At 55.4% G+C, this 23,574-nt stretch overlaps 2 protein-coding genes across 3 annotated transcripts in view; both read left to right on the forward strand.

The window, feature by feature from the left end:
* The first annotated feature begins 1,471 nt into the window (after nucleotides 1–1,471).
* Nucleotides 1,472–7,767, forward strand: TRAPPC3 (trafficking protein particle complex subunit 3). 2 transcript variants are annotated; one of them, XM_036397197.2, is made up of 6 exons: nucleotides 1,486–1,583; nucleotides 3,063–3,110; nucleotides 4,368–4,465; nucleotides 5,205–5,304; nucleotides 5,563–5,745; nucleotides 6,195–7,767. In XM_036397197.2, exons 1-6 carry the CDS (start codon nucleotides 1,542–1,544, stop codon nucleotides 6,312–6,314), a joined length of 591 nt encoding a protein of 196 aa, XP_036253090.1. In that variant the 5' UTR covers nucleotides 1,486–1,541; the 3' UTR covers nucleotides 6,315–7,767. The 2 variants fall into 2 exon arrangements, with proteins under 2 accessions (XP_036253091.1, XP_036253090.1); XM_036397198.1 differs by lacking the exon at nucleotides 3,063–3,110 and having other exon boundaries at nucleotides 1,472–1,583.
* Nucleotides 7,768–19,841: 12,074 nt separating this feature from the next.
* COL8A2 (collagen type VIII alpha 2 chain) overlaps nucleotides 19,842–23,574 on the forward strand; it is a 34,198-nt gene continuing 30,465 nt past the window's right edge. Inside the window, exon 1 of the mRNA XM_054517191.1 lies at nucleotides 19,842–19,900. The gene's annotated coding sequence lies outside the window, so the exon portion shown is untranslated. The remainder of the gene's footprint in view (nucleotides 19,901–23,574) is intronic.

Raw genomic sequence — 23,574 nt, forward strand, 5'->3', positions numbered from 1 at the left:
GCTGCCAGAGCTCCAGGAGCGTTTGGACAACGCTCTCAGGCACAGGGTGGGATTGTTGGGGTGTCTGGGCAGGGCCAGGAGCTGGACTCCATGGTCCTTGTGGGTTTGATCCAACTCAGGGTGTTCTAGGATTCAATGATCTCCATCAGCCACCTGGGGAGTGGTGGCCACTGTGGCAGGAGAGCACAAGGTGGCATTTGGGACTGGGAGCAGGAGGGGACGTGGCTCTGCAGAGCCTGGGACAACCAAAGCACGCCCCGGTGCCAGCCCAGTGCCCCGCAGCTGGCCGTGTCCTGGGGATGCAGCCATGTAAGGCAATGCCAGCAGGTCACCACAGCCCGGCCGGTCCCCAGGCTCCTGCTCGGCGGTGACAGCGAGCCAGCTCCCAGCTGCTGGATTCCTGAGCAGCCAGCAGGAGTGGGGCGGTCCCCCTGTGCCCAGAGCACGTCCTGCCCCCAGCACACCACCCCAGCACTCACTCAGTGACAGATCTGGGACGGGGACATAATGGGATAAACAAATAAACAACAGGAGATTAAATAAAAAGTAAACAATGCCAGGCACACTCTGTCTGGGAGCAGAACCTGGTGCACCGGGGGCCATGCTGGCTTGGGGAGGGCCAGGGGAAGCTGAGCTGTTCAGGGAATATTCCCCACAGTTCCTGCAGCCCCAAGCCAGGCTGGTTTCTGTGACAGCCTGTCCTTTGCCCTGCTCTTGTGGGGTCATTTGTGGGCCTCATGGGTGGAAACCTACTTGTGTTCCATATTGAGCCGCAGCCTAAGGATCTGAGCTTGCCCAATCCTGCCAGCACAGGGCTTGCTTCATCCACCCATCTGCCCTTTCCCCAGAAATCAGCCCCTGTCGAGCCCCTGGAGCCGGGCAAGGAAGGCACAGGAACAGGGCCTGGCCCTGGCAGAGCTCAAGGAGCGTTTGCACAATGCTCTCAGGAACACGGTGGGATTGCTGGGGTGTCCTGTGCAGGGCCAGGAGCTGGCCTCGATCCTTGTGGTCCCTCTCAGTTGGGGATATTCCACGATTCTACTCCGACTCCAAGGTGGCAGTGTGGGACCAAGGTGGGAGCAGGAGCGCAGCCGAGGCCCCCTTTCCCATGGGGCTGGGGGCCGCGGGGAGGCCTGCAGGGAGCCAGCAGCACCGGGACCAGCCGTAGGGAGCAGCACCGGGGTCACCATTGCGCCACCGGCCGGGCAGGGGCCACAGGCTGGCGTTCGGGGGCAGCGGGAGCGGCGGGGCCGGGCCGGGCCCAGCGCGGCCCCGATGGCGGCAGCGCCGCCACGGTTGAGGCGGGCGGTAGCGCCCCCTGGCGGCGACCGCGGCCGTCACCTCCCGCCGGGATTGGGCGGTGCCTCACGGTCACGTTGGCGCGCGATGCCCACTGGGGTTTGTAGTCCAGCCGGGCGGGCGGGGCGCGGACGGTGGCGCGGCGGGGACTGCGTGTCCCGTGGTGCCCCGCGGCGTTCCGGGGATCCCTTGGTGCCCGCGGCGGACAGAGCGGCCGGGCCGGGCCGGGCCGGGCGGACACGATGTCGCGGCAGGGCGGGCGCGGCACCGAGAGCAAGAAAATGGTAACGGCGGGGCCGGCGTGGCGAGCGCATGGCGTGGGGCACCCGGGGAACCGGCCCGCGGCGAGGGTGACCGGGCCCGGGCCGCAGCGCCCGGTGCGGCGGGGCCGGGCAGCCAACAGCGGCACCGGGCGCTCCCGCTTGTGGGAAGTTCTCACCCAAAACGCTTCCCTGGCGTGTTTCGCTTCCCCTCTCCAGCTCATTCCGCATTATCAGCCCGGCTGAGGCAGGAACTGAAAGATGGAGCCCAAAGCTCCAGAGCTGAGCTCCAATTCTGGGTCAAACCAGGTCGAATTCATTAATTTTTAATGCAAAATAAATAATAAAAAAATAAAACCTGGGGTCTTCTCCCTCTTTGGTCGTGAGGAGGGGTTGGTTCGGGCTTAGCTGCCCTCTCCTGCCTATCCACACCCCAGGGGATTCTTTTCTAGGGATTCAGCTCCTTAAATACAACGATTGTGTAAAGAATTGTGTTAATTCACTGGAGTTCTGGCACTTCCGTAGCCATAAAACAGATGCATTGTGTGGATTGTCAAATAATAGAAATACTGGGAAAGCTTTTGGCACCTTAATTACATCAAATGGATTGAAAATGAAAAAAATGTTCCAAATCTGACTTATTGTAACAGCTCAAGTTGCCTTTAATAACAGCATCTCAGCCATAAGTGAGATCAGCTCTGGGAGTGCTGGGGCTGATGGTGGCAGGTGACACCGCCATGGCCTCACACGGTGACAGCACCTCAGGCTGGGGACAGCTGGATTCCCTCCATCCATCCCCATCCCCATCCCCTCTCCACCTCTGTCTTTACTAAAACAACTGAAACCCTTAAAACCAACGCTCCCTGTTCTGCATGTCTGTTAAATTCTCTGCCAAGTCTCTGATTCCAGCAGAGCCAAAGGAACTTCCCCCTTGTCCTTCCAGTGATGGGAATTGCCCAACCTTTAGTTTTCCAAGAGGAAAGCAAATTTTTAAGCAAAACCCCCAAAGAACATATCAGTTCTTTAGATCCAAAGTGTGGCAACAGCTCCGAGCAGCCCATCTGGTTGTTTTCTTACCTAAAGCCTTTTTGTCCTTGTGAATGGCAATCCCAGAATCCCAGACTGGTTTGGGTTGGAAGGGGCCTTAAAGTTCATCTCATTCCACCCCTGCCATGGGCAGAGACACCTCCCACTGTCCCAGGCTGCTCCCAGCCCTGTCCAGCCTGGCCTTGGGCACTGCCAGAGACCCAGGAGCAGCCACAGCTGCTCTGGGCACCCTGTGCCAGGCCTGCCCACCCTCACAGGGAAGAATTTTTTCCTAATCCAGGAACGAGACAAGGTGGAATTCCCTGTGTCCTCTACAAACCCAATTTCTATTTGTTTGGGGGTATTTCCTTTGTGTGTTTGTTGTGGCTTTGTGTGAACTTATGGTGATCTGTGTTGTCACTTAACTCTGATCTTGTCTCTTTTCCCTCCCTGCCTGCTGCTGCTTTCATTCTCTAGTATTGGTATTTGCCATTCATTTCACCTTCTGCCTCTCTGCAGCTCATGGTAGGTGACAGATCCCAGGTCAGCCCCTGTGATCCCTCTGCATGCCAAAACTGACAGCAGAAACCAGTGCTGGGGGTTTGTTTGTTCCCCAAAACTTCCTTTTGCAGAGTTTTGCTTTGCAGCCTGTAATGACCTCGTTAATCACTGGTCTGGCTTAATGACTCCCAAAAAATGCTCTTTGACATCATTTGAGGGTGAGGATTGAAGGTGGTGGCTGGGAGAGGAGAATTTTCCCCTTTTTTTGCGATTTTTCTGCAAATCTGACAATTGTGCAAAGAAAATATGAGTGACTTTGGTCCTGGCCAGTCCCAGAACTTGCACAGCATGAGAGCTGCGCTGGCCTGGGCTTGGCCACCCTGAGCCTGTTCTGGATCTGTGAAGCAAATTCTGTGCCTGGACAACTTTCTAGGGCCAGATGAGTCCTTTTACTTGGTACAGAATTTCATAAATCCCTGAGTGGAGGAGAATTTTGGGCCTGTTGAAAGGACCAGAGCTGGAGCCTGATGGGCACTGCCCACTTGTAACAGGTTCATGAAACAGAGGGAAGAGTTTGAGTCAGATCTCAGCTCTAGGCCAGTGCTTGAGGTAAATTCAGGGCCCTGGCATGGCACCTCCAGTCATCCAGGAGGTGTTGGTGTCTTTACCAAAATCCCAGAATAGTTTGGGTTGAAAGGGATCTTAAAACTCATCCAGTTCCACCCCCTTCCAAGGGCAGGGGCACCTTCTAGTAGCTTGCCCCTTCCTCCAAGCCTCATTCCAGGGAGAATGAAGTTGTTACCAGAACTGGAGCTGGGATCTCTCCTTATTAAACTGGAGCTGAGATTTCTCCTTATTAAACTGGAGCTGGGATCTCTCCTTGTTAAACTGGAGCTGAGATTTCTCCTTATTAAACTGGAGCTGGGATCTCTCCTTGTTAAACTGGAGCTGGGATCTCTCCTTATTAAACTGGAGCTGGGATCTCTCCTTATTTAACTGGAGCTGGGATCTCTCCTTGTTAAACTGGAGCTGAGATCTCTCCTTGTTAAACTGGAGCTGGGATCTCTCCTTATTAAACTGGAGCTGGGATCTCTCCTTATTTAACTGGAGCTGGGATCTCTCCTTGTTAATCTGGAGCTGGGATCTCTCCTTGTTGAGCACAGATTCCTTTGAGACAGCAGGTCCCCGTTCCCCTCTCCGTGCCGAGGTGGCGGCGCTGGACTCGGAGGCAGCGGAGCCCGGGCAGGTTCTGTTGGGTGAATTTTCTTTTCCTGTGCACAGAACTCGGAGCTGTTCACGCTGACCTACGGCGCCCTGGTGACCCAGCTCTGCAAGGACTACGAGAATGATGATGATGTCAACAAGCAGCTGGACAAAATGTGAGTGCATGCACAGGTGGGAGTGGATCTGCCATGCTGGAGCTGTAGGGGAGCTGGGATCACAGCAAGGATCACAGCAAGGATCACAGCAGGGATTGGTGCCTCAGGTTTTAGCTTTTATGTTTTTCAGATTCTGTGCTGCTTTAGTGTGTGGTTCTGAGCTTCTTATTAGGGAATAGTAAACTCTCTGCACAGAGTAGGGAGACAAAGCAATTCCTCCTCTTGCTGGGGACCAAGGACAAATGATCCAAATTTCAGGCCCAAGAGCACAAACAACGTGGGCTGAAGAGAGAAAAACAAGAAGGAAGAAAAATGGGACTTCATGGGCTAAAGCTGTAATTGGACAATTAACTCCAATATGCAAATGGACCAGAGCTTATAAAAGTGAGAGACCCTGTGACCAGTTGTTCGTTTTTTTGTGACCATTTTGGGTTTATCTTGGGTGTAGCCGTGGCTTTGCTCTTGTGCTGCCCAAGGTGGATCCATTGAGGCCTTTTAACAAATCCCTGCTTTATTCTTTAACTCTGTCCAGCCTCTGCTCTAGCTCAGCCTTCACCAGGTATCAGGATCACAGCAGGGATCACAGCCACATCCCTGTGTGCTGCTCCAGGAGCAAAACCCTGGCAGGCTTTTAAGTTATTTAACACTGACATTTCTCAGATTAGACTTTGCTTCTTCACTCTCTTCTTTTATAAATATTTGTTGTCTTTCTGAAGCTGTTGCTCTGGTCCCTTCACAGGGGTTACAACATCGGTGTCCGGCTCATCGAGGACTTCCTGGCCCGCTCCAATGTTGGGAGGTGCCACGATTTCCGTGAAACTGCAGATGTTATAGCAAAGGTAAATGTCCAAGCACAGCTTTGTCAGGGTTTTTGGGGGAGGGTTGCATGTGAGGATGGAATATTTGCTACTCACAGAACTGTTCTGGGAGTTTGATGAAGATTTTAGGGAGGGAAAAAAAATGCTTTAGCCCAAGTACTGCTGGCTGGTGGGAGCTGGAAGAAAGGAGAAATGTTTGTAAACCCCTTGAGTAATTTTACAAAATCAAAGCTTTGCTGTTGCCTCACCTGTTCTTGTTCCTCCTGTTTGCCACAACAGATTGCATTTAAAATGTACCTGGGCATCACTCCGAGCATCACCAACTGGAGTCCCGGGGGCGACGAGTTCTCCCTGATCTTGGAAAACAACCCCTTGGTGGACTTTGTGGAGCTCCCTGACAACCACTCAACCCTCATCTACTCCAACCTGCTCTGTGGGGTGCTGCGAGGTGCCCTGGAAATGGTGAGCCACATCTCCCTTCCCTTGGGATGGGTGTATGGACAGCCAGGTGTCAGCAGATACTTGAGTTCTGTGCTTGTGATTTCTGGGTTTGCTTTGGGCTTGAACTGCATTCCCAGGAGAAGGGCAGAGCTGCAGGAGCACTTGGCTGCTGTCATGTGTGGCAGCTGAGGCCCAGAGGTAGTGCCTGAGCCCTTTCAGCTCACGACCCAAGTTTAAGCACATCTCCCTGAGTTTGTATGAAGCTCCAAAATCCTCACTCTGCAGCTGCTGTGAGCCCTAGCTGGGAATTGGCTGGAACAGCTGTGTCTCAAATTTAGGACTTTGTAGAGCCCTGTATGTCATGTCATGCCCTTAGAGCCCTTAAGCTGGTGCTCCAGGATCATTCAGTCCCTGGAGAAGCTGCTGTGAACAGGGAGTTACCAGCTCCTCTCTGCTCTTCCCTCACTTAGGTGCAGATGGCTGTCGATGTGAAGTTTGTCCAGGACACCCTGAAGGGCGACAGTGTCACAGAAATAAGGATGAAATTTATCAGGAGGATTGAAGACAACCTTCCAGCTGGGGAAGAGTGAACCACAGCCCCATCTCCCTGGGGACTGGAGGGACCAGCTGGGTTTGGCCATTAGCTTTCCTAACAGATCCATAGGGATCTCCTGCCCCTGCACACTCAGACTGACTCACTGACTGTCCCAGATGTTGTTTTCTTCTACTCTCACTTCCATCCTTTGTAGAAGATGATTGTCTGGTTGCTGTTTATTTCCCAGGTTCATTCTGAAGCTTTTTCATCAGGTGATGTCCTTTTCCTTCCCCCTGGGGGCTTCCTAAGCTCAGTTTCCAGTTGTGACCTGGGCTGTGTGAGAACAACTGCTCCGACTTCAGGAGAGCTCTGGTCTCTTCACATTGGTGTTGGAGGGCCAGAATTGGAGACCAAGCTACAAGAGCCCACTGATTCCCTGCTAAACCCTGTCCTTCCTTAAATGAGGTGTTTAAAATCCATTTGGAGATGTGTGTAGTGTTTCTGTAGATCAAACTGGCTTCCTGCACTTGATTCTGAAGTCACTGGCAAATGCAAGCTTGATCCAAAGGGGTGGCTGGGGAGAGCTGCTGGCACCAGGGCAGGGGCTGCTCTGCTCAGGGGGCTGTGGCACCTCAGAAATCTGAGAGTCCCATGGCCTTTCCATTGTCCCTTCCCTCAAGGTGAGAAGCCTCACCTCTGGAGGGGAGGAGCTCAAACTCCAGTGGAGCAGGAGGAACTATTTTACATGTGGAGCATTGGTGCTCCACAGTGGGCACAGCCTGGGGCTGCATGGGGTGTCATGGAGTGAGGAGCAAACTCAGGCTGAGGCCTGGGAGGTGTTAAAAACATTTCAGGCTCTGTTCTGATGTTGGAGGATGTAAAGGCTGCATGGTGTGAAGGCAGTGCCAGGGTTTGTTCTCTCTCACTGGTGTTCAGTAGAATTTCCCAGTTACTTCACCTGTGGCACTTGCTGCTCTCAAAAATAAATACATAAAGAAGTATTAGATAAGAAAAAGCAAGAGATTGGAACATCAGCTTCTGCCACCCAGAGCTAGAGAGCACAGTCAAGCATTGGGTTCCCAAATCACTTTACATAGCATGAAGGCACAGCCCCTCGAGGTCTTTGTGAACTCCAGAATTTGTGTTGGTTGATGCCTGAATGTGAGGTGAGAGGGAGCAACCCACTGCTTGTGCTGCTCTTTTTTTGCTTTTCTGAGGAATGTAGGGTCATCTGGCACTGGATGGCTGGCCCTGTCCCTTTTTGGCCCCAGAGAGTCCCTTTGGATGCCCTGTGTGACACGTGCCCTCTGGAGGGACAGTGAGTGGCTGTAAGAGCAGTCAGAGGCATGGCAGTGGCCCAGCAGTGCCAGGTGGCTGTTGGTGGCAGAGGTGCCACATGGTCACGTTGCAGAGCTCAAAACCATCTCTTATTTCTCATTGTTGACCATTCCAAGTCACTTTAGAGCTGCATTTTAGGAGCAATTGCATTAAAAGAATCGCGGTGTCAATTCTTTGGTTTCCTCTTGCCTGTGTTCTGGTGGTGGGTGCTGGCAGGGTGACAGAGGTGACAGGGTGTCCAGGGCTGGCAGGGTGACAGCAGCACTGCCCTAAGAATTCCTGGAAGCTGCTGCCTGCAGGAACCTGCCCAGCATTGCACCACGGAGGGGCTGGGGGCAGACACTCAGTGTGGCCAGCCTGGGGTCTGGGAATGCACTGTGTGCCCAGTGCCTGGGACTGTGCCACCAGCCTGAGGCAGCTGCTGCAGAGCCAAAACTCTCTATGGGCATTCACAGTGGCAGAAAATCACCTGGAGGGGCATCCGAGCCTCCTCTGCTGCCAGCTCGGTGCTGCTCCATGGCTGGCATTGGCTGTGTGGTGCTGCTGCCAGGAGTGTGGAGACAAGGAGCAGCAAGGGCTGCCCTCCAGGAGCAGTTTGTGCTTCCCTTTCTTGTGTGAGTGCTCCCCAGGAGCCCTGCTCTGGTGGGATCTCTGCTCTGTGCTCCTGGGCATTCCCTGCTCCAGGGTCACCCTGCAGTCACGCTCCATCCCAGGCACTGAGTGCCAGGGCTCTGCCAGCCCCAGGGATGGAGAAGTGGCAGCTTTTCCAATAAAGTGGTTTTTTATTCCTCTGGAGCTGGTGAGCACCACGTGCTGCCAGCCTGGCCAGGAGTGGGAGCCAGCCAGGGCAGCCCCAAACAGCCCCAACATGCACCCAGATCCTGAGGCTGTGCCCCAGAGGGTCTGGGGGGAGTGAGATCCCTTGTCCTCACCCCTGCAGAGAGTGGATCCTGGACTCCTGCTCCCAGCCCCTTGGGAATTCAAGTAATTTGCTGGGGCGACAGGGTCAAAACCAGCCCAGACCTTCTGGAAGAACAAAAAGCAGAAATTGCATTAAGTAAATTAAAACTGTCTACTACTGAGCAGCTCGCTGCAGACAAGGGAGAATATGCAAAAAGCTCTGTTTGAAACCTACTAAATATTACCATGTGCTGTTTATAGGAAACAAATGGGGAAAGGCATCTGCATCAATAAACCCCAACGTGGCTGGGCTTGGACTGAAGCCTTTCCACGGCTCTGGGTTATTGAATACCCGTGGCTTTCATGTGGTGCCAGCCCTGACCCCTGACACATACCGCGGAGGGGAAAGTTGACTTGTGGGAATAATAGACATTCCTAGGGAGCCATTTAACCTGGCAGGAAAAGAGGCAACTTCCAGCCTCTCACATCCCTGCGTGATATTGGAGATGACAATAGCAACAAGTCAAGGGGGAAACAGGGGATGTGGGCTGGGAGTGGTGCTGGGGAGCGATGCTGCAGGACCCCGGTGCCTGGGGTGAGCCCCCATCCAGCCCCGTGTGCCCTCACCAGCCTGGGCACCCCACAATGGCATCAGCCACAGCACCGTGTCCCAAAACACGTCCCAGGCTCCCACAGCAGCAGGATGCAGGAGCTTTGGTTGCTGCAGTGCCTGTGGAGGTGGAAGGAGCTTTCCAGCCCTTGTCCCCCTCCTGCAGGAAAGTGGGACATTGGCTGGTGTCCTGATGGAGCACACTGGCAGGAGCTGAAGGTCAGTGTGTGACTCACAGGGTCCAGGGTGAGGGTTTAAACCAGTTCATGTCCCCAGCGTGGGGACAACCTGGCCAGTGTTGGCAAACCTGGACAACCTGGCTGCTGCTCCTGGCTGGTGGCAGCCCCAGCCCCACTCCCCACTCTTGCACCAGCCATGAGCAGGTGATCCCTTCTTTGCTCTCCAGTGGGAAGCAGAGCTCCCAGCCCCCCTCATGTCACCCAAAACCGGGTGGGTGCCATCCCTGGGCACTGCCCACACCCCACAAAGCAGCACTTGCTGAGGGGACAGGGATGGTGCCAGGAGAGGATCCTGGATGGGACAAGAGAATCTCTCTGGGAAAGGAGCATTTCCGGGCTGGTGTCCTCACTGCCAGGGCAGCTCCCACAGCTTTCAGCCAGATGTGCTTGGCCGGGGTGCTGGGCACTCGCTGGGGATGCAGAGGATGTTTCACCCACCCTCGTGCACCAGGATGGGGCCTGTTGGCAGGGCTGGCACGGTGCCCGTGGCCTCAGGCAGCCGAGGTGAGGGTGGGGCCAGCAGGGACAGGCAGGTACCAGCCCCTCAGGGAGCTCTGTCCCTGTGTCCTAAGCACCTGCCACCTGCAGCTGTGGGATACTCGGGGTGTGGGTTCCACTCAGGTGTGGATCCAGCTCTCCCCCCAGATGCCCAGCCTGGCCGAGCATCTCCCCGTGCCTGCCTGGCACCACATGGGCACCAAACCCATGAGAACCTGTTCTCTGGCTGATAACGATCTGTGAGTTTGGGTACCTGGATGTTTTTATAACCCCTGCTGGGCCCCTGGGCCGGCTGCAGCACGTGTTTGGCTACCCTGGCAGCGCAGGCAGCTGACAAAATCCTCTCTCAAGGCACGGCCACGCTGCACGCCCCTGCCCTGGCCCAAACACTGTTTCCAAAGCTGGGAATGCCTCTGGCAGCAGCGCCGGGTCAGGGCAGCCCTTTGGCGATGCTCCTTGGCGTCCTCCCTCCCGCAGCATCCCTTGCCAGGGCGAGGAAGAGGAGGAGGCGTCTGCAGTTCCTCCCTCGGGTCAGAGAACACAGGAGCAGCCCCGGCAGCGCTGCTCGGAGCCGAGCCACATTCTGGTGGCGTTTGGTATTTGGGGGGACGGGAAGGAAGCTCCATTGTTCCTCTTTTATTGTTTCGCGTTTCCTAAGCGGGATCGGCACCCTCCTCCCACGCTCTGCCCGGCTGCGGGGCGGATCCAGCCCTGTGAAAGCCAACCCTGCTGAGTGCCAAGGGAAACGCGGCGACAAAATCGTCCCTGCTGCAGCACAGACACGTGCAGGGATGGCCAGCGGCTGTGGCAGGGACAGGACCCATCTCAGTGCCCTCCTGCCCTGCTCAGGTCCGTGCTCCCGGGTCTCCGTTGGTGCTTCTTGCGCTGAATGTGGCCATGCAGCTCACAACAGCCCCTTATTTTCTGCTCTTCACTCTGATTTGTGCCCGTGTCCTGGGAGTTCCTGCAGTGCAGCTCCCAGACCCTCTGGTGCAGCAATTTCCTGGCTGTGAGCTTGGATTTTTATCTCAGGGAGGAGCTGGGAACCATCCTTTGGTGCGTTTTGGATCTGTGCCCACATAAAACCCCCATCCTTGTCCTGGGGAGGATTCCCAGAACCTTCCAGCCTTTTCCATGTCAAACACTCCGGAGGCACCACACTGAAGGCTTTAATTAGTTGTTAACATCCATTTTTTGCCTGTTTTTTGGGTTCAGTTCAGTGCAGTTTGTAGAACACTTCAGTCAGATTTTTACTCCAAGGCTCTCAAAATATTTTAAGCATTGGTCTCACTCAGCACCCCAAAATCTCTGTCCCATGGGGTGGGTTCTGCTCCAGCATCCCAGGGCTGGCCTTGTGGAGTGTCCCAGGGCAGGTGATGGGGACCAGGGTGTGAAGCAGGGATGGCTTTGGGACAGGACCAGTGAGGAACCACAGGAGTGGAGAAAACCTGTGGAAAACTGGAAACTGTGGAAAACTGTGAAAAACTGTGGAAAACTATGAAGGGGTGACCCAGTTGCAAGGAAGGAGGGTGACATTGGCCACGCCACCATTCCCAGCCCCATGGCACGACCCAGTGAGCACACTGCTGCTCTCCCTGTGTGGGACAGTCCATCCCCCATACCTCATTCACCCCACACCCCCAAACCCCAATAATTCCAACCACCAGCAGCATCTCCATTCCCCTCTGGAAGCCACCCCCCGCTGCTGGTGGTGCATGATGTGGCACAGGGACACGGTGTCCACCCAAAACTGCTGCAGTGCCCATGGGATGGGAACAGCTCAGGCACCAGCTCTGCACCATAAACCCCAAAACTATGATCTCACTGAGCCCCAGGAACCCCAGGGCAGCAGGGCAGTGCTGCTCCAGCCTTCCTGAATTTCCACAGGAGAATTCCCACTTTTCAGGACGCAGAGCCCAGCACGGTGGGTTTGCCCAGAGGAAGCTGCTGGTGCTGAGCAGTCTTGGCCCACAACGAGAGCCAGGCAGGAATTTCGATGAGAAATGTTTGTTTTCTTTTAAAATAGTTTGAATTGTGGCTTCTGAGGAAGGGAGCCTCTGGAATGATTGCTCTTTCCCTGAGCCTGTGGTGAATGAGGGGTTTGGGGCTGAATTGCTGGCAAATGCAGGTTTGATATAATTTTGTCTCTCTATTTCTTATGGTGTAGATAAATTTCACCAAGAAAAATAGGATTAAAAACAATCTACAATGAATTATGTGGAAATGGGGAGAGAAAAAGGAAGGGAGGAAAAAGTCAGGAATGCAAGGGGGTAAGGGACACTCCCAAGCTGAGTCACCAGGCACAGAGAGGATCTCCTTACTAAATTTAGCCTCAGATTGGATCGATGGATTAAGTCTAAAGGATTTACCAACACTTAATCATAACAATACCTCATTAACACAGCAATTGCAGCGCTTGATCAATTGAATAATTTAACTCGTACAGAATGGCTCAAATGGGATTTTCTATAACCATCACTCCAACTGAATTATAAATCTAAAGTAGCAACATCAGTAACGTGCACACACATGGACATAAAGAGCCTGCACAAAGGAACAGACCTGGGAGAAATTCCCCTCCAGTTCAGCAAAATACTCACATTGATTGATGCATCTTCTCAAGGGTGGAAGGGAGAGCCCCGTGGGGTGGGGGTGTCAGCCCAGGCTCCATCATCATCATCATCATCATCATTGGTCCTCTGGGTGTCACAGGATAGGCTCCAAGAGGAATTCTGCTCTGAGGGAGATCCTGGCACAGCTGCTGCAGCCCAGGAGAGCTCAAAGTGGTCACTCAGGACCACTGGCTGCAGGGTTGTGAGATGACTGATTTCAGGCATCAGTGGATTCCCACCCTAGGCACAATCCCAATTGGTAGCTATGGAAATTTTCCTCCAAGTGTCCGATAGCTAAAATATGATTCCACTCAGGCTGTTTTTCAGCAGAAAAATGAAGTCTTGAGGCTGTTTGTGAGAGAAAACAGGAGCTCCTGAGAGATCAGGAATTCTGGTAGCAGAGTGGGTTTCTCATAAGCTCAAGGGGAGCCACCTGCCCAGAAAACATTAATTAAAATGGACACCTAATGAGCCAGGCTGTCCCTGATCCCATCCTGCCCCCAACCCTGATCCCATCCCAACCCCATCCTGTCCCTGCCATGGCAAGTGGCTCACCACAAGCAGGACTGAACCAGATGCCTGGATGACCAGAGATGGCTGCAGACAAGACTTCCAAACAGTCCAGTTAATAGAGAAATGAGAAAACAATTTGAAAATTTAAAACCAATCCCCTCCCAGGATGGAGCAAAGCCCCAGACGTTCCTTGCAGCCCCAGGATCCCGTTGGCTTCTCCCTGCCCATCCCACAGACACACAGGAGCTGACTCGGGGAAAGTGCTCGCCAGAACAATGTCTCTTTTTACAGCAAAAAAATATTGATTTTATTTTAATTACTGCTAGCGCTGACATCCAAGAGCTCGGGGAGAAGTTGCCAGGCACTGGGCTGGCTGTGCCCTGGGCTGTGGCTCCTTGTCCCTGTCCCATGGCAGGCACAGAGCCCCCCACAGCTGCCCGCGTGCCCCGGCTGGAGCCAGAGCCTGCCCGGGGCTGGGAGCAGCACTGTGGCCTCTTGCCCAAGCTCTGGGCCGGGGCTGTCACTGCTCCCCAGGCTGGAGCCATTGCTGGGAAGGCTCTTGAGCAAGATGCCACCGAGGAGCTGGAGGGTGTTCCCTGCCAAGGGGAGAAATCCAGCGGCTTCCTCGAGCATGGAACACTGGAGTGACCTGGTGGGACCTCTGCTCACCTCGTGCTGAGGAGCCTGGAGGGGACACAAAGGCAATGGGGCTGTCCTGACCTCCTGCAGCCCCCCAGACGCCCCCAGAGCTTCCACATCCCTTCACTCCAGGGTTCAGCATCCCCCTGTCCCACACTCCTGCACCCTCCAGGGTCCAGCATCCCTCTGTCCCACACTCCTGCATCCCCCAAGGTCCAGCATCCCTCTGTCCCACACTCCTGCATCCCCCAAGGTCCAGCATCCCTCTGTCCCACACTCCTGCATCCCCCAAGGTCCATCATCCCTCTGTCCCACACTCCTGCATCCCCCAAGGTCCAGCATCCCTCTGTCCTACACTCCTGCACCCCTCAGGCTCTGCATCCCGTCTGGGCAGGGCACAGAGCCCGTGCTGTGGGTGCTGCTGGCTGGGAGCTGGGGAACCGAGCGTTAACCGGGGCATTCCGGGGAGCAGAGCCCCAGGAATGAGGAAGTCGGAGCGGGTACCGGAGTGGAAAGGGCTTGGCAGGGGCTGTGGAAAATGGAGGCCCAGAGAAATGTGACAGCAGGCTGGCCTGGCCGGCAGTACCACACAGGCGTAGTTAAGCCTTCAAGCCTGCCATTGTTCTCCCCTAATTATTCCCACTCCCTGAGTATTACACCCCATAATTCAGGAAAGCTGAGTAATGGAAGAAACAACAGCAATTTTAATCTCTCAGTACCGGTGGTCTCCACCAAAAAAATGCTTTCAAGAGCTCTGCGGTTGCGACTTCCTCGGTTTGGTGGGCAGTGCAGGGGAGGGGGAGCACCGGCCTAAGGTGCTCAGCTGAGACCAGGGCCGAGGAGGCCAGCGGGGATGGCACCAGGACTTGCTCCAGGTGATGGGAGGTGATGGGAGAGGAACGTGCTGGATGCTGGGAGCTTCCCCACCAGGTGCCACCTGAGCCCCGTGCTGGCAGCTGGGGCAGCTCCAGCTGGGGACAGCCCCTTGTCCCCTGACCAAGGTCACCCGGTGTCCCTGGGGACCTTGGAGGAGCAGAGCTGGGCAAAGCGCTCTCACTGCTGACACTGTGTCTTCTGTTCTCAGTTAAACACACAGAACTGGGCATCAGTTTTTGGTCAAAACATGTTTTCCTCCCTGGGAACTGGCTTTCAGGAAAGGAAATTCTGAACTCTCTAGAAATGCTTTTTGACAAAAGCCACTGCGGGTTTGTTCCCTAAGGAGCCAGCTCTGTGTAAACACATTCCCTCTCCTGAAAGGAATGAGACCAGCAGTCAGCACCAGGGTGCTCTGGGGGCCCCAATATGGGCAGGAGGGACCCCCAGCCCTGTCTGTGCCCTTCTGCCCACTCCAGCAGCCCTGGTCAAGGCCAAGCACCTGCCCTGTCTCACCAGCCTTGTTCCCACTGTGCCTCTGAGCATGAAAAATGTGATTGGTGGGTCAAAATGAGCCTTTGTCTGATTTAGCATCACCTGCTCGCCAGATCTTGGGGAGCAGGAGGAGGAGGATGGGCAGCAATGCCCTCAATGTGGCCAGAACAGATGCACTGAGCTGGGACCAGGCATCTCTGGGGAGCAACTCGAGGCCAGGGTGTCTGCCAGCCTTCATCTATCTTTCCATCCCTCCATCCCTCCCTCCTCAGCTCTGAGATGCAGTAAAAACACCAAAATAAGCACAGATCTGCCCTGCCCCAGCCGCTGTAGGCACAGCACTCACCTGCTGTAAACTACCACGACCATCTTCCCTGCTCTTGGAAGTTTTGGCAATAGCAATGCTCACTGAAAGAGTGAGGTGACAGAGCCAGGCAGGGACCTGGCACGCTGAGGAGCCCTTCAGGGCCATGCAGGGACTGTGCTGGAGCCAAGGGGACAGAGCCAGTGGTTTTGGGCCACAGCTCAGCATCACCTCCAGCAGCTGCTCTGCTGGCTGCAGCGTGCTCAGGTCTCTGCGACATTCAGCACAACAACGGGAGTTTCTCAGGTTGCTGTTTGTTAATTGCTGCCCCGAGATGTGCAGGTGTCTCTGCTTCAGCCCACACAACTGAAGAACGAGTCTGGACTCTTCACTTTTCACTCTTGAGGTTGTTTATTAATTCTTATCTATAAAATTTTCTTTCTGCCCAGCCGAGATCTGCTCAGCAGGGCAGCCACAGGCACTGTGACCGCCCCAAGGGTGGTGTTGTCCTTTTATACTACAAACTACATATAACATATTTACACTTAATTCCCAATACCTATCACCTGTGTTAGACAGTGCACTTCTACTCTAAACCAATCCCAAAGTGCCAACATCACTGCAGAAAATGGAGAACAAGAAGAAGAAGAAGAAAGGCTGGACACGCCCAGGTCCCTCCATCTTGTCCCATAACCCCCATACCAAAAATCCTAAAATCTACATTTCCACCCTGTGATCATTTTATTATCACACCATTCAAACCTGTGTGACTTTCAGGTCCTCATACAAAGCTGGTAACTTGCTCCAGGGGTCACAATCAAATCCCCAGGTGCTCTGGGCTGTGTGCCAGGGTCTCTGAGCCCCCCAGCAGGGTCCTTGGCCACTCTGGACACCCAGAGGGATGCACTGAGTTCCTACAGGAGGTCACATCCCTCACCTGAGGTACAAACTGGGGCGATGTCACTGCCACCCTGGTGGCCACATGGCCACCAGCCCTAGGGGACAGATCCCCCCACTGCCACCCCTTAGGGCTGACCCTAACAATGTGCAGCTCAAGCTGCCCCATGTCCCCAAACTCTGTTTTGGGGCGGTGTTTGGGAGCTGCTGTGGGGCAACATCGACTGCTGGACAAGGGACGGTGCAGGGGAGCAGGTGACAAAACATAACAAAGGGAAATGGAGTGATAAAGTAATATCATGCTGTGATGTCATCCTCATCGACATAAATTATATAGAGAATAGTGTGTATTATAACAGGGACATTATTATATAGAGAATAGAGATGATATAGATAATTTATATGTTCTATATATTATATAGAGAAATTATTTAGAGAATAATTTATATATTATAAATTATAACTATATAGAGAATAGAGAATTATAATATATATTATACAGAGAATAGTGTGTATTATAATGCATAACAAAAGAAAGAAAAAATAACCAAAATTGGATTTATAGTTAATGAGGAGATACTATAAAAATATCTTGTCCTAGCTCCCATTTGCAAAAGTATTTTTCAGCTGGAGGGATATCTATTAATTTTTTTCTCTTTTCTTTCTTTCTTAAAAAAAATAATAATCTTCATATATACAAAGGCTCAGACTGTTAATATTGTTAACCTCTGAATCAAAATGCTCCAACCTGTTTTGTTTGGTGTTTGAAGGGTTTATTTTGATGCATTTCCCGAAGTGTCCCCGAGCGCTGCCCTTGGTCACATCGCGCCAGCCCCGGAGGTGACCGAGGGGACAGGCGGGGTGGGGCGGGGTGGCCCAAGGTGACGGTGGCGGTGGGAGCCGCGCCTGTGTGGTCTGAGCCATCTGGATGCACTTACAGCAACGCCGCAGCAATTGCGGGGAGATCAAAACTCTTCAGGCCAACCTTGATTCCCGGTGCATTTTTTGCATTTTTGAGGACTCGAGTCTATAACCTGACAGCGGGAGGGGTGCTGCCTGCGCAGCCCTGGAGCTCTCCACGCCAGACTCTGGGAGTGATGCCTGGGGCCAGGCTCTGGGAGCGATGCCTGGGCTGCCCCAGCATCACTTCAAGACCCCTGGGAATGACCCTGGCCAAAGGGTGTTGGGTTCTTTGTCCACACCCAGCACTCAGAGCAGGCACTGCCTCTGCTGGGCGCTCAAATCCCTGAGCAGGGCCCTGCTGAGCCCCTGCTGCACCCCAGGGCTGCTGCTCACAGGGACAGAAGGGGCCATTCCAGGTGTCCCCATCCCTGGGGAGATGCCAAGAAGCAAATGACACCCCTGGCTTAGGGAACAACACAGTCCCATCCATCCCCACCTCCCTCCTGGGGCTTCCCATCCCCTCTGGAGCTCAGATGGGGAAACTTGTGCCAGCACCCAACACGGGGCGTGAAGGGTTTGAGATTGTGACAGCTTTGGTTGGCTTAAGCTGTGCTGCTGTCAGCTCACTGCTGTGCCTGGGGACGTCCTGGTGACAGCCACGGGGAGTGGCTCGGGCACTGGTGCTGTGCTGGGCACGCTGGAGTCCACTGTCACCTCTGAAACAGAGCATCCCCTGCACCTGGCATGAAATCCATGGGGAGGGAGGCTCTGTCCCTGCAGCCTGTGTCCCTGCAGCACTGTGACAGCGTGGCCCTGAGAGGTGGCAGCCCTGGTAATTAATCATTAGCTCAGCCCTTATGCCCTTCCAGGGCAATGGAGAGGGCACAGGGGTGTCACAGGGGACACAGGGGTCTCAGAGGGGGCACAGGGGTGTCACAGAGGGCACAGGGGTGTCAGAGGGGCCATGAGGGTGTCAGAGGAGACACAGGAGTGTCACAGAGGGCACAGGGATGTCAGAAGGGACACAGGGGTCTCACAAGAGGCCCAGGGCAGGCAGGTCCTGCTCCCATGCCAGTCCTGCCCGTGCTGACTGACTGCTTCACTCATTAGCAGGAGTGGGGCCGTTTGGCTTTTCCCTTCTCCTCCTGGAAAGGGGCCACTTACTGTTTTACAACTAAAATAACAAATTATTTCATAGAGGCTGGAGCTGCTGGGAGCTCTTGGGCTGTGGTGCTGCACTGGGGCAGGCACAGACCCCCAGGCCCCCTCCCTGGTGCGGTCACAAGCCACATCCCAGGGTCCCCAAGATGGGCCCATGTGGAGCTCACAGCTCACCCCAGCATGGACAAAAGGGGCACAAGGGATGGAGAACAAGAAAAAGGAGCAGCAGGGCAGCATGTGGCAAGTCCCCATGGTTGTCTGTCCCTGGTGATGCTCATCCCTCCATGGGGACACCAACCCAGGGGCCCTCAGCCCTGCATCCAGCTCTCCAGGGGGAACAGGAGGCTCTGTGCTGCAGTAGCCCCAGCCCCCCAGGATGGCACCTGCATCCTGTGGCAGTTCCACATCCCAGCACTTGGCTTCCTCTGGGAAAGGGATGCTGAGCTGTGCCCCAGCTTCCTCTCCCGGGGAAGGCCATGGGAACCAGCCCTGGTGCCCGCTCCCTGCCCTGCCCTGGCACTGCTCACACTCTCCTGGCCCTGCAGATGGATCTGAGGCTGCCTCAGGATGCAGCACCACCAAACAGGGGCCCCCAGACCCCCTCCCCAGGGTGACCTGCTGACAGCCCCAACAATAGAGCAGCTGATAAAGCCCTGCAGCCACGCGTGCCCTTCCCTGCCCCAGTGCCCACTGTGGCCCCGGTGCCAGCCGGGTGCTGGGGGCTGGATGGGGGCTGGAGGAGCTGAGCTGGGGGTGTCAGGAGCCTGGAGCCCACCAAGACCTGAGCTGATGCCTCTGCTCTGCCAGCCTGACCTCCTCAGAGAATGACCCCCATAAAATGAAGCAGCAGCTGTTTGGTGGATAATAAAATGTTTTGGGGTTTTGTTTTTTTTCTGTTTTACAACTGGTTTACTGCCTGGAGGTTTCAGCAGGGCAGCAAACCTCCTTTGTGTGCTCTGGGCAGCTCCCAGACAGGCTGCAGGACCCTCATCCCATGGGATGGGTCCCCAGTAGCCATGGGAGCACCCACCCCAGCCACCAGGGCAGGAATGGCACAGAGAGGGGGACACAAACTGGGAGGGTGACAGCAGCTGGGCGAGCCTGCTCCTGCCAGCTCCTTTCTTGAAGCAGCTCCTTTCAGAGACAGCTGGGTGCTGTGGGGTCAGCCCAGCTCCGCATTGGAGCAGCCCTCAGGACCCAAGGACTCCATTCATCCCCCAGCTCTGGAGGCAGATTTACTAGCTCATAGCCAGGGGTGTTTATGGTGGGCTGGAATGTGCGTCCCCAGCACGTGATGAATTTACAACGTGCCAACGAGTGGATTTATTCCAACCCCACTGTCAGTGAATTAATCACAGCAGCCACGGGAAGGCTGGAGGTGCAGGTGGGGAGAGATGCCCAGGGAGGGGGGTGTTGGGGGCACGTGGGGGCATCACAGGGACGGTCCTGCCTCTGGTTGTGTTGAGCTGTGATGAGCTCCGGGGCTGCTGCATCCCCTCCAGCGCTCCTGGGAAGTGCCAGCAGCCTCCAGGGCTGCCCTGGGGAGAGATTTAAACTTCAGCTTCCAATTCCACGTGCCATTTCCAAACAGAGGTCCAGGGGCCGCCAGCTACCACCTGGGCTGGTGCTCTGCAGACAAGGGAGCCCTGGAAACCGTAGGTGAGTGCAGTTTTTCCATGCATATGTGTATAGAAGCAGAGTCAGCTGCCAAAGTAAATACAACCCTTCCCTTTCCAAAAATGTCCTCCAGGAATTGTAAAGGATCCTGGAGCAAGAATTCTGTCTCAGATCCTTTTTTTTTTTTTTTTTTTTTTGCTTTCTGCTGGGGGAAGTGTGTAAACTTGCTCGGATTCAGCCCCAGCAAAGGCAACGTGAGAGTGTTTTTTTATGGTGTACACCAAAGGTGCTGGGAGCCGGAGCCACCATGTGTACCCGGGGCAGGGCTCACGCAGGAAAACAATCCCAGTAAAGAGCTTTACAGCCACCGAGGAATGTGGAACCTCCACCAGCCCCGGCCGAGCCTTGCAAAGCTAATTGCTTTGGGATTTGCTCTTTGGGGGGGTTGAGTCTCCATGGTTGCTGCCTCAAAGGGTCCCAGCTGCCCTTGCGGTTCATTAGGATGCTGAGCGGGGAACTGGAGATGCTTTTAGGAGGCTGCAGCGGTTGCGGGGTAAGGGAAGGAGCCCTGCGGTTCCCAGCTGCAGCCCTGCCTTCTCCCGTTACAGCCGGGGACCCTTCCTGCCCCGGCGGGGTCGGCGGTGGCAGCCGGAGGTGGCACTGATGTCCCCAGAGCGGCTGAGCCGGGCGCCGTCCCTATCCCCAGCGGGACAATTCCCTTCAATCTGACCCATCCCGGGCTGATTCCTCGGGAAGACACACAGGGATGTTTTCTGAGGCTGATGCATCCTCGTGTGTCCCCACTGAGGGCTGCAGTGGCTGATGGTGGCGTGGTGCTGCCCCCGCGGCCACCGCAGCCCGTCCAGGCCCCGTCTGCTCGCGTGTTTTCTTAACTGATCTTTTCTTGCTCATTTAAGTGACTTTGGAAAATGGGATTTTGGCTCTTAAATCGTTCAGGGGCTTTTGAAAATTTGACTCTAAATACTTTCCGAAGTGCATTTGTATGAAGTAATTCTCTCCAACCTCCCACAGTGGTAGTCAGATTGCATTTAATCCATCACTGAATGTTCCCGAAGGCTGGGATCTGGCACCATGCTCCACACGGAGCCGTGGCTCACCCTGCTCTGTGCTGACACTGCCACTCTCTGCCTGGTGTCCTCCTGCCCGGGCCACCTCTCACCTGCACGTCACTGCTGGCACAGCAGGGTGATGTCCCCAACACTTTGTCTGTCCTTGTCGCTCCATGCCAGCACCCCGAGTGGGCACAGCAGCACAGCCCAGCTCTGCTCGGCACTGCCAGCCCAGCTCCTGGCCCCCTCCCACCCACCCTCATGGCACATTTTCCCACTGAGCACCAAGGGCTGGTTTTCTGAGCACAATTATCCATCTTTGTGGAAACGTGGAAATGATATTCCAGCGCACGGGGCTGATTCGATTATGTCCGTGACCCACCGAAATTGAGTTAAGGCATTTTTCAGCCCCAGATTGAATTATGTCTCCTCCCCCTCTCTTGTTCCTCCTGTGCAGAGCAGCTGCATGGCTGGGATGGGGATTTTGGGAGGCACCCTGATGTGCAGCAGTGCCCAGGGGTGCTGTGGCACCGGAGCTCTCAGTGGTTCAGTGTGGCCCTGGCAGGGCCGGCACAAGGCTGGGGACACCGTGGAGCCCTGGCACAGCAGTGGCTGCAGAGCTGCCAGGAGATACAGGCAGCAGAGCCACTAAATCCCACTCTAAGCCTGGCTTCCCTCTCCTGCTGGGAAGGAGAGACATCAGCAGTGGCTCAGCACAGTGCTGAGAGGCATCAGTTGTTTAGCTCAAATAAATAAATACATTTTAAGTTGGATGAGTTACTCAGAGTTATGGCACTGGGTGAGTTGTTCTCTTTCCTCGCTCAGCTTGGGATTGCTGCAGCATCAGGCTGTGAGATGTGAGCTCACACCTGGATATCTTTTGGGCTGGAATAGAGTTAATTTCATAGACTTTTCCCCAACAGCTGGTACAGAGCTGGGTTTTACCTTTAGTATAAGAATATCGAGGGTCAGGTGTTGCTTGGTAATGTTTATTCAAGTCCTACGTATTTTTCAGTTCCTTGTTCTCTTCAGTTCCTTGTTCTCTGCCAGTCAGCAGGTGCACCAGCACCCAAACCAGAGCATCAGGGGTCTGCAGTCAGAAGCAGCTGTAACTCCACAAGATATAAAAGAAAAGAAAGAACCCAGTGAGGGATTAGAAGACCCCAGAGCAAAAATTATCATTGCTGGGCAGCAGGAAGAAGGCTGTTCATGGCCAGCAGCAGCCAGAGTGGCACAGCACAGCCAAGGTGGCATGGCCAGGGTGCAGCCCAGGCTCCGTCCTGGAGAGGGGACAGGTCTGGGGAGGAAGGAGCCAGCACCGGAGCGATGACAGGCAGCAGGGGCCGGCACCGAGCGAGGCCGCAGCCCATGGTTTGCTCTGTGGGACAGAGGAATGTCTGTGCTGGCAAATGAGCCTCTGAGCAGAGGAAATGCTTTGCCAGTGAGAGCTCTGGTTAAACAAGGCTGGTTCATTTCTGCGGGAGCTGCCGTGCCAACGGAGGCCCCTGCGTGCTCTGCCCTGTGCCCGGGTGCTGCAGGTGGGACAAGGACGTGGGCAGGACAGCCAGAACACTGTGGGCGAGGTGCTGAGGTGGTGGCACAGCAGCTGCTTCCAGCAGCCACCCCGCTGGGGCTGCGGTCCCCGAGCAGTCACCGTGTGCTCAGCCGGGCTCAGCCCGGGCCGGGAGCAGCCTTGGGGCTGCCCTGAGCTGCTTACCCTGCCGTGGGGACTGTGGTAAAGGATGGACCCCCAGCCCTGCCTGCTCAGGGCACGGAGGGGACCCCAGCCCCATCCAGGGCACAGCACATCAGCATTCCTGGGAGCAGGGTCCGGCCCCACGGCGGCTGCTCTCCGGGGGAAGGCATTGAGGGGGGATTAGCTGTCTGATGCCCCCCTTGCTCAGGCGCTTAATACAGAAAACAAACACCCTTGTGCACCCAGCGGCCTCCATCCCGACGGGCTTTCTCCGTGCCCGTTGCCTGAGCAACCCTAATCTGCCTCCCGGGGCACACCGGGGCCCTGCACCCCCGCACCCCGGAGCTGCGGCAGCGCCGGCGGTGTCCCTGCTGTGTCCCTGCTGTGTCCCCGCGGTGTCCCTGCAGTGTCCCTGCAGTGTCCTGGCGCTGTCCCGGCTGTGCCTGGCACGCGGCTGCCAGCGGGATGCCCACGGCTCCTCCGCCCCAGGCATGGGCAGCACACGGTGCCCGGTACAGGCAGGTGCCAGCACCTCGTTCTCCTGGGGCTGGGACACCTCTGTCCTGGTGTGTGATTTAGAACTGTGCCAAGACACGAGGCAGCAGCAGCACCCGGCTGCACTGGCACCACATTTCCAAACTGTTGTGCCCAGGGCAAGGGGATTTTCAGGGTGGCAGAGCTGCCCCACCACAGAAGTGGGGATCATGTCCTGCTGAGGCCCTGTGTCCACAAAGGACATTGGGTGGGCATGGGGGCAACGCTGCTCCAGCCCTGGGCTGCCAAGAAGGGGAAAGAAGGTTGGAGCCCACTGCACCCCATCCCAGGGGCGGGCAGCACCCAGTCCTGGGGGCTCTGCACATGGAGGGGGCTCTTTTCCCACCCTGTGGCTGCTCGTGCTGGCATCAGCATCCCCGGGGCACAGGCATCCCTGCTCGGGGGAAGGCAGGCGG

This window comes from Molothrus ater, chromosome 24 (genome assembly GCF_012460135.2).
Source record: "Molothrus ater isolate BHLD 08-10-18 breed brown headed cowbird chromosome 24, BPBGC_Mater_1.1, whole genome shotgun sequence".
In the NCBI taxonomy this organism is placed as follows: Eukaryota; Metazoa; Chordata; class Aves; order Passeriformes; family Icteridae; genus Molothrus; species Molothrus ater.

What these genes read in the sequence shown, in the direction of transcription:
- TRAPPC3 (XM_036397197.2), top strand. Translation starts at nt 1,542, where the DNA reads ATGTCGCGGCAGGGCGGGCGCGGCACCGAGAGCAAGAAAATG. An exon ending in CTGCAGATGTTATAGCAAAG is followed by an intron (nt 5,305 to 5,562) that starts GTAAATGTCCAA and finishes TTGCCACAACAG; the next exon opens with ATTGCATTTAAAATGTACCT. An exon ending in TGCGAGGTGCCCTGGAAATG is followed by an intron (nt 5,746 to 6,194) that starts GTGAGCCACATC and finishes TCCCTCACTTAG; the next exon opens with GTGCAGATGGCTGTCGATGT.